Source organism: Azolla caroliniana, unplaced genomic scaffold (assembly GCF_043228905.1).
Source record: "Azolla caroliniana isolate FFs.n. ecotype wild unplaced genomic scaffold, voAzoCaro1.0.p SCAF_11, whole genome shotgun sequence".
Taxonomy (NCBI): Eukaryota; Viridiplantae; Streptophyta; class Polypodiopsida; order Salviniales; family Salviniaceae; genus Azolla; species Azolla caroliniana.
In genome coordinates, this window is record NW_028230446.1 from 2,692,944 (window position 1) to 2,703,193 (window position 10,250).

General features: G+C 39.5%; 1 protein-coding gene across 1 annotated transcript; it reads left to right on the top strand.

Moving 5' to 3' along the window:
- The first annotated feature begins 5,855 nt into the window (after window positions 1-5,855).
- LOC147857580 (enolase) lies at window positions 5,856-10,189 on the top strand. The gene is made up of 16 exons (XM_087327086.1): window positions 5,856-6,000; window positions 6,414-6,477; window positions 7,135-7,199; window positions 7,367-7,414; window positions 7,596-7,682; window positions 7,781-7,861; window positions 7,998-8,099; window positions 8,218-8,298; window positions 8,378-8,452; window positions 8,536-8,598; window positions 8,681-8,761; window positions 8,904-9,098; window positions 9,187-9,237; window positions 9,301-9,441; window positions 9,527-9,583; window positions 9,806-10,189. The coding sequence occupies exons 1-16, from the start codon at window positions 5,935-5,937 to the stop codon at window positions 9,884-9,886; spliced, it is 1,338 nt and encodes a 445-aa protein (XP_087183212.1). The 5' UTR covers window positions 5,856-5,934; the 3' UTR covers window positions 9,887-10,189.
- Window positions 10,190-10,250: the final 61 nt, after the last annotated feature.

Below are 10,250 nucleotides of genomic sequence, written 5' to 3' on the forward strand. Positions count from 1 at the left end.
AATAATTGACCAATTGAGATTAATAAGAAGAAGAAGAAGAATAAAAATAATGAAAGCTATGTTTGTAAATAGCCCATATTGTGTATGAGTATAAATACACCTAAGACAAACATAGTGTTTAGTAGTGCAGAACATAACGAAGAGCTTCATAACAGAGGGTAATAGTGAAGAGAGAAGAAGAGAGAGAGAGAGAGAGCTCGCACGCAGGCATAGACATAGGCAAAGGAACTTGCCGCCAGAACCCGAAGAGGGAATACTCTGTTGTGTAGAGTCTTGTAATCTTTTTCTTCTTGTATATCCACTCTATAGTGAAGATCAATTGCCCCGTGGTTTTCCCCAGTTTAGGGTTTCCACATTAAACATTGTGTACTATGTATGTTGCGTTTTTTTTTGTCTCTGTTGTTCTCTACACATTTCTTGTTTTCCGCATTTGTGCAAGATATTAGGCTACTATTTTCATAGATTTACGGTCTGAATCTTGAAAAATATCTCCTACCTCCCATGGTCGGCTCAGGTTTAGATGTGTTTGTCGACATTTCATTCGGCTCGGGTTCACACATGTCGATCGGTTGCTAAAGGTTGACTGATGTTGACTCATAAACTTTATTCGATTTGTATGGGTCAGTCAACTCTTACTCATATATATCAGTCGGTTGCTCCGAGACGATGAATTCGGATTGTGTTGTATCAATTGGTTTTCTCCTATCAGCCGATTGTCAATCTAGAGTGGTGGGAGTCGACTAGGAAGACAACCTTGACTTCTGTTGTTTCTACACTTCAATCGTCTTGTCAAGTAAATCCCACATTCTATAGCCGAACTCATATTCAGAGTACCCCAAAAATATGCATGTCTTCGACTTGCTATCCAACGTCGACCTCTAGTCCTTTGCAACATGCATATATCCCAAGCATCTAAACACCTTCAAGTGTTGATAGGACACACTTTTACTTATCCACACACGTTGTGGGACATCACCTTTCAGGGGCACCGAGGGAGACCTTTTTATAAGATAGATTGCTGCCAACATAGCTCCAGCCCAATACGACCTTGGAAGCTTTGCATGTGACAACATGCTCTCCACCATTGTCTGTTCGGACAACCTTCAACTTCTTTCCAGACTCTCTTTTTGCTCTAGCCTGAAACTCCGTAAAGACCGACAACACTTGGTCTTTAGACTTTAGCACGAAATCCCACAACTTTCTTCTTTAGTTGTCAATAAATGTCACAAAGTATTGAGTTGTGTTGTTGCCGGTCTCGACATATCCCAACTACTCCAGGTTCTCTAGACTTGAGAACCATTCCTCGTGGTTCATCATATGGTTGGAAGCTCCGGAGTCGACATACCACGCCTCCTTGGGTTTCGAAATACTCGCCTCCATCGAGTTGGCTTTGTGCTTCATCACGAACGCAGGGTCCTTTTCGACATGTATTGCAATCTCTGTTGATTTCCCTTTTCATCTCTACCTGATTCGGCTTTGTCCGAATAAACATTCTTCTTCCAGCACTCGCTTTCCTTGTGGCCCTTTTTACCACAATATGAACAGTCCGTCGACTTGGTTTGTCGGCTTCCGGCACCACCTTGACTCCCTCTACCTGTGGAGGGTCCCTGACTGCTTTCTTCTCTTCTATTTTGCCTCTTCTCGTTTCAGCCACCATTCACGAGTGTCGAGCCACCTCTCCACCCACGCCCACGAGGTTGATCCGCCTCCGTGTACAACATCTGGCCGTTAGAGTGCGTGCTATTTGACACACCTGCATGGTTTTCTTCAACCAGAAGCATCGATTGCAAGTCGAAGGAGGCCGACGGCTTCTCCCTTGTGTAGATTGTTGTTCTAATCGGCCTATACCTTTACGCTAGACCACCATCTCATGCTCTTCCACTATCACAGATCTCCTTGATCTTCGTGGTGTAGTCAAACACCGTCATATCCCTTTCTCAGATATTGTTGAGCTCCTCATGAAGCTACAACTTGTGGGCCCTAGTACTCGCGGAGAAAATAGGGTTGTGGGTTGTGGGCCCTAGTACTCATCTTAAGATTTTCCCAGGCCTCATTCGACGTCTTTGCATTTCGAATGTAGCTAGCATCTGGTCGTGCACAAAGGTTGAGTTCTACCAAGTTAATGCCGACAATTGCACAATGCTAGGAGTTGCCGACACAAACCTAGTCAAAGTTCCAAGACGTATACTACCGAAAGTGTGACCGAAGTGGGGTCACGTGGTAGGTAGGAAGCACCCGAATCAAGAAACCGAACTCGTAGCTCCTTCGATCGTTACAGAACTTCTGATTCAGCCATGTTTTCAACAACAAGGATGTTTGTGACCGGTATAGGTTTGTGTGTACGGGAGGGTGTAATGTGTAAGGTGTGTGTGTACGGGAGGGTTAAGGTGTAATGTGTAAACATGAAATATGTAATGTGTGAGGAAGAGAGAGAGAGAGAAAGTGTGTGTGTGTCTGTTTGTGTAAACATGCACATTTGGCTTTTTGTGTGCATGTTTACACACACAAAAAATATGTGTGAGGAAGAGAGAGAGAGAGAGAGAGAGAGGCTTTTTGTGTGCATGTGTAAAAAAGAGTGGTGGAGGAGGAGGAAAACTGATAGAAACGGTATTAAATTCATCAGTATCTGTGCGTAAAGATCATGGTTTGGCTATGATGATGGAGCTGCATAGGCTTCTCTTGATGATAAGGAGGAGCCTTTTGGTGCTCCAAGCTTCCATCCTGTGAGAAGGAGCCGAGGCTCTGATGGCGATGATGATGACTCCCATGGTTTTCTGAGAGAGATTCATGAGATGGAGAAGACTCACTAGAAGAGATTATGGCGATTCATGGAAGACGAAAATCAGTAGAATCAATAGAAGAGACTGCCACGAATTAGCTCCTTGCGATGCTTCTGATCTCTCTGCACAGATTAGATTTTAGAAGGTGGAAAATGACGGATTCTTAGAGCAACGATGGTTATGGACAGTTTAAACTCAGAGAATAGCCTGTGGCGATGGTGAGAAGGCCGAGAGAGCCAAAGCGATGGACAGCCAGACACGACAGAACAGGAAAACAAAAACAAGGAACGATAGAAAAAGAAAGCGAGAAGAAGAAAAAGAACAAGAAACCGAAGAAGGAAAGAAAGAAAGAGAGAGAGGGGTAAAGAAAGAGAAAGAGGGGTAAAGAAAGAGAAAGAGGGGTATGTGCTTAAATTTCATAAGGGTAGTCAATAAAATTTCAAAAATTGAGGGGTACGAAATAGAATTTTGGAAATGCAAAGGGTACAAAAACTCATCACCACTCACACCAAAGAAGAAGAAGGAAATACCCATACATCCAAAATCATTTTTAAACTTAAAAGACTTTACCAAAATGGACGAGTCGATTGGTGTGTGATCCAATCGTGAGATGTGTTGATCGGACGAGAAGGTTCGTGTCAAGCACACTCCGATCGAAGTTATCGATTGTAGAGCAGTGATCTAGTTGAGGGATTTCCGACCAACGAGAGAAGAGAAGACCGATGGAGTTCTGGTCGACAAGTTTTTGGCATGAGCATGTGGTTTCGACATGCAATGCACTGTCCCACAGGCGTGACAGGTGTTACCCATATAGGTGTACGGGATGGTTAATGTGTAATGTGTAAACATGAAATATGTAATGTGTGAGGATGTGTGTGTGTGTGTGTTGTGTGTATGTGTAAAAGAGTGGCCATTTGGCTTTTTGTACTGTCTTGATTTTGTACTATATAACCCCACCCGTGGGGCATGAAAAGAGGAGAGAAATATCTAAGTAAAGTTAGCCCTCAACTTGTGTCTGTCTCGATTTTCCCTCTCATTCTCTATGTCTCTCTCCCCGCACGTTCTTGGCTCTAGCCCCCACCCATCAACATTGTTCAGGTCCTCCGAAGTGATTTCGATCGTCAACTTTCTGGACTTCGAGAGGATTAAAGTTGCATTGCAGAATTTTACTTCCTCCGTTCAACTACCTTTTAGCGCACATTTCTGAACCTTTTCATTTGTATCCTTGAGAGCACGACATTCAACCTTAATATGTCCTTGCTTCTTACAATAATTACATGTTTGTGTATCTCTGGACTTGTGTTGACTATGTCTGTTCATCAATACTCAGGAAGAACATCTTCCTCGATTGTTCAGTCGATCAGCTGAACTCTGTACCACGAAAGCATCAATTGTCAAATCATGTATGAAGGTTTTTCTCCAAGCATCTTCGGACTAAATAGAGCTCGTAATCTCAGAGAACTTCACAATTGTAGCCGACGCGTTGCATACAATGTGTTAATGTCTACAATAATGTGTGTGCACTATGATGTGTACTAATTGACAACAAATGTATTGGTCAAAGCAAGAGAATAAAATTGTCTTAGACAACCGCAAAGAAAGGAGAGAGACATGGAGGAACAAATACAAACTTTGTATTATCAACAAGAACCAATAATGGCAATAGTTACAGAGTTGGTTATATACTAACCAAGTTAGGGCAAATGCCCTTTATGCTATTTACAAGAATAGCCTAACCTAGTTTGTCCAATGGGGTAATGTTGAATACGTCCATTATATGACTATATTCGACACAATACACAATAGCACCTAGTAAATTAAGAAAAATATGAAGGATATAATTATCCAAGTTTTTTACATTAACGTTTATGTGGGTATTTAGATAAGAATGGGGAAGCATGTTGTAACCCAATGGTTAATCTAATATTGGTAATTGGTGGAATTATAGGGCCTTGTGGTTAACTCAATCAAGTAACCAATCTTGTCTCAATCTGTAAATTGGGAATCTAACAATAATGATCTAGTGCAAGGGTAGGTGGATTTTCATAATTTTGAAGATATAAAGGGTAAGTTGGGAGTTGTTTGAAAAATTAGGGTCGTGTTGGTAAATTCCATTTCTTTTATCATGCTCTTATGGGCAAAACATCTTACATAAAGTTGCAGTTTAGATATAATTGTATGGCAATCACAAATAATCATGCTCCACAACATTGTTGTTCCAACTCCAATCCAATCTGGGCCGTCTCGCCACCATTGAATTAATATCCAACAAAAGCAATAAATGGGTTTGATGTCCTAAGGTCTAACGATAGTCCATCAAGAAACACAAAACATATCCATCACTCTTATGAACTTCCACAATGATGTTCTAGAACAACAAGAAACTGCATTATGTTTGCAATCGACACCATTTGAGCTAATTTCAACCTTAATTAACCGAGGGACATTTTTTAAGGAGTTCTATAAAATAGACCTACTTGGGTTGGCTGTGCGGGGGGCAACAATGAACCTTGACACTAACAGGTTTTGCTGCTTACGGGTGAGCTCATATCAGAGCCATGGTCGAGATGTGAATCTGATGCGCATCCCGATTCTCGACATTACATTAGATATTGAGTTCTTCAGGAGGCGATGATATCAGGCCGCCGTATAGTTCAACGGAGCAGATTAGGTTGTGATGTGCTCAAGGCAACGTAGCGATCGCCACATCAGAGAGTCGAGAATCTAGAGAGATTGCTACCATAACATAAACATGTTTGAGACATGATACATACACTTATGCATACATTCATTCATACATACATACATTCATACATAACATACAAACTCAAGATGCCAATACACATAACACACACACACACACAAACCCGCCTATACACGAACCCTTGACCACGACCCTTGACTATGACTCTTGACCCTTGACTCTTGACCTTTGACCCTTGACCTTTGATTGTGACTCTCCGAAGTGGCATATGACCTTTGGGAGAGAGAGGGACCCCAAGGACCCTCTTTCTTTCTTCATTTTTAATACATTTCCAAAGGTTTTCTTTAGTGGGCGATTTTCTCTCTGTTTCTCTGTCTCTGTCTCTGTGGGCGATTCTCTCTCTGTTTCTCTGCCCTCGTCTTCCTCATCATCTCCATCTTCTGTGCTTCCATGGCCACCATCTGCTCCGTGAAAGCTCGCCAGATCTTCGACAGCCGTGGGAATCCTACTGTCGAGGTAAGAACGTGGTGGTAGATGCTACATTTAACTGTTCTTCCACTGGCCCAAATCGCTCACTCTTCTTCCGTTGCTTGCCATTCGCACGGTTGATCGTGTTTAGCAATTTTCTGCTTTTTGCTCTGAGGAAGAAAGATGAATGAACATAGTTGATCGTTTTAGCATTTTGTTCTGAGGAAGAAAGATGAAAGAAAAAAGAAGTATTGGTAGTAGATGAAGAAGAAGTAACAAAGAGAGAATTTTCCCCTTCCATATTCCTCATTTCATTCTCCATCTTCTTTTGTTTGCCACCGTACAGTACATGATGCTTAGTGCTTCCAGAAGAATTTCGTTTTCTTTTTTGTACATAATGCTTACTGCTTTCAGAACCAAGCCTTCTTTTTCTGTTTCTGACAACTGCATTATTTTTAAAGGTGGATATCATCCTCTCTGATGGATCACTTCACAGAGCCGCCGTTCCCAGTGGTGCCTCTACTGGTAAGAAAACGTTAGTTTCTCGGTAAATCAAGCTTTTCTATCTTGCAATATGCCATAAGTTTTTCGTTCTTCTGAGAATTTATCATCCTACAACATTATGTTGTCTTGAAAATTTTCATCCTACAATCTCGTGTTTGTCTTCTTGTCTCTTGAACAGGTTCCTCATTAATGTGTTTTCTTCAAAATTTTCACCATGCAATATGTTGTACTTCCTCTTGGGAATTTCATCCTATGTTATGGTTTTCTGATTTCTTAGAGGTTTTGATCATGCAAAGGGATTGTTATTATACTTTTGAATATTTTAATCCTACAAATGTTGTTTTCTGCTTTCTTGGGGATTTTTATCCTGTAATAGGCTATCTCATTTTCTGCTTCTCATTTCTTAAAAAGCTCCATACTGCAAATCTTGTTTTTTTATGCTTTTTCTAGATTCCATCCTACATAATACGTTAAGTTTTTCTTTTCTTACAATGTTTCATGTTTCAATGTGTTTCCCGAAATTTTCATCCTCTACCATGTTGAAATCTTCCATGAAATGTTCATCCTCCAATATGTTGTATGTCACTTTCTTGATATTTTCATGTAAATATGTTGTACTTCTGCTTCCATGCTCTTGATTTGGATTTGCTGAGAAATGATTGATCGATCATTATGCAGGTGTGTATGAAGCCCTAGAGCTGAGGGATGGTGGAAAAGATTACCTTGGAAAGGGAGTATCAAAGGTCTATTAACTTTAGATCCATCTTTCTAATTAATCATCAGACTGTATTGCTAATCACTGAGATGCAATATTGTGAATGGTTAAATTCCTGTGAAATATTAACAATTTTTTAATGATTGAGTGTACTAACTGGTTTTGGTTGCATACTTATGGTTTTTTCATGTATAGGCTGTGAGCAATGTTGAGAAAATAATCGGACCTGCCCTGGTGGGAAAGGTAGGATGTTCCCTGCTAAGAGGTGTTTTTATCAGCGTAACATTCATGGCTATTAATCATCATCCTGCACATTGACATGGTTATTAAGATTAGTATCACTTAGAGAGAGGTAGAGAGTGACAGATAACATTGATGGTTATTACTTAGCATCTGTACACATTGACTTGGTTAAAATGAGCAGAATCCCACTGATCAAACTGGAATTGACAACTATATGGTTCAAGAGCTTGATGGAACGCAAAATGAATGGGGCTGGTGCAAGCAAAAGGTGCCACGAACACAAATAAATGTTTAATACATAATCTGTATTGCAAATATTTTTTGCAATAGAAGAGAACTTTAATAGTTATTTTGGTCTATGCTCAGCTTGGAGCAAATGCAATCCTTGCAGTTTCATTGGCAGTTTGCAAAGCAGGAGCTGCAGTCAATAAAATCCCTTTATACAAGGTAAGCATGTATTTTTCATGTATAAATATACATATTTCTATTCTGATTGTATATAGACAGGCATATCTATTCTTTATGTATAATTATCAATCAGAATGGGAACCAAAATAACTAACCCATCTTCATCTAACTGCAGCATATTGCAAATTTGGCTGGGAATAAAACTCTTGTCCTTCCTGTCCCTGCATTTAATGTTATAAACGGAGGATCACATGCTGGAAATAAGTTAGCAATGCAGGTACTTATGAATTGTGTGTAATAAAATATATTCAGCCTTCCACCTAATGAGTTCCTTTTTTCCGTTGCAATGTGATAATAGGACTTGAAATTTGTTGAGGGTTTTTCTGTTACTGCAGGAGTTTATGATTCTCCCTGTAGGAGCTTCGTCATTTCAGGAAGCCATGAAAATGGGCTCGGAAGTATATCACAACCTTAAGGTGATAAATTTAAGAATATTACATGTATCCCTTTATAAGAGTACAAGGTGTTTATGTTATTGAAAATCATGGCTTTTAGGCTGTCATAAAGAAGAAATATGGGCAGGACGCCACAAATGTTGGTGACGAGGGTGGTTTTGCACCTAATATTCAGGTATATTATCTTCCCAAAATTGATCATTACATCCCTTGATCAATGCAGCATAAAGAAAAATTGATGCATTATTTTTCATGCAGGAAAATAAGGAAGGACTTGAGCTCTTGAAAATAGCTATTGAGAAGGCAGGATACACTGACAAGGTTTGTATTGATAGGAGTTCTTAGAAGTTAGTACCATAAATGAGTAGCTCAAGATATTCCAGATGATTTTTATATTCCACAGGTGGTGATAGGAATGGATGTTGCTGCATCTGAGTTTTACAATGAGAAGGAAAAGAAATATGACTTGAACTTCAAAGAGGAGGTACACTGCACTATTGCCATAGCACATGTTGAAAGTATGCTTACATTTATATTTTCCATAGCTGACATAGATTCTTTCTTGAATGCTCAACATTTTTCCAAGTTTTAATGGAGATTCATAAAGAAGTTGTTGGCTAAAACAGAATAATGATGGGACACAAAGGATCACCGGAGATGAATTGATTGAGCTTTACAAATCCTTCATAGAGGAGTATCCGATTGTGTCAATAGAAGACCCATTTGATCAAGATGATTGGGAACACTATTCCAAGTTCACAGAGCAGATAGGTGAAAAAGTCCAGATTGTTGGAGATGACCTACTGGTCACTAACCCAACTGTACGCCCTCCTACTTCATTATTTCTTTGCATTTGTAGTATGTTTTTCTCTGATTCTATATGTAAACTTCCTGTTTCTTTTGCCACAGAGAGTAGGGAAGGCGATCAAAGATTTGTCATGTAATGCATTGCTTTTGAAGGTGAGCCTTGAGTTTTTTCATCTCTTCAACAAGATTAGTGTAATGATCTCAATCTCTATATAGGTGAATCAAATTGGTTCAGTCACTGAGAGTATAGAAGCTGTGAAGATGGCCAAGAAGGCAGGGTGGGGAGTTATGACCAGTCATAGAAGTGGAGAGACTGAAGACACTTTCATTGCTGATTTAGCAGTGGGCCTTTCAACCGTAAGATTTTAGCATTCATTTATATGTTTGATATTATTGAGTTTGTGCATATCTCTTTTTAACCAACAACATTTGTGATATCCAGGGTCAAATTAAGACAGGCGCGCCTTGTAGATCAGAGAGGCTTGCAAAATATAATCAGGTTTCCAATCTAGGCTTATGTTTGTTCCATGATGCTGTAGAATTTATGAGATTGTTAATTTTAAATTGATTTGTGAATGTCTTCAAGACGATTTTGAGAATGCATTTAGATTGAACTTACATCCTCTGAACTCCTTTGAACTCTATTGTCTGTAAGATGTCAGAATGCAATTTTGAGTTTTAGCTAGCATTAAACTTATTCCATAATTTATGGATTATATAGCTTCTTAGGATTGAAGAGGAGTTGGGGTCAGAAGCTGTTTATGCTGGGAGGAGTTTCAGGCAGCCAGTGGAACCTTATTGAAAAGGAATATTACTGACACAAGTAGCAAATTTGCTCATTAAAGAAAGGACGAACTCATCTGATGAGAACTACAAATTTGCAAGTCTCTAATAATTCATGGGCCAGTTAGTATTAATATAGCTGCATGATTGTTAATAATCATAATGAGCCCATTATTATGGTATTAATAAAGATCTTAGTATTCATCCATTATGGAAATGCCCCCAATGTAAGATATTGTAGCCAGCTTTGCACCTCTTGGAGGCCCTCCGCTATTGGAATACATTTAAGAATGCAATAAATTCCTTCTTTGAAAGATCTATTTGTATGTCTTTGCTTATATGACCAGATGTATATTACACACTCCTCGTACCCTAATTGACAT

Coding starts and splice junctions, on each gene's coding strand:
- LOC147857580 (XM_087327086.1), top strand. CDS start 5,935: ATGGCCACCATCTGCTCCGTGAAAGCTCGCCAGATCTTCGACAGCCGT. Junction 6,478..7,134: donor TCCCAGTGGTGCCTCTACTG/GTAAGAAAACGT, acceptor ATCATTATGCAG/GTGTGTATGAAGCCCTAGAG. Junction 8,299..8,377: donor AAGTATATCACAACCTTAAG/GTGATAAATTTA, acceptor CATGGCTTTTAG/GCTGTCATAAAGAAGAAATA.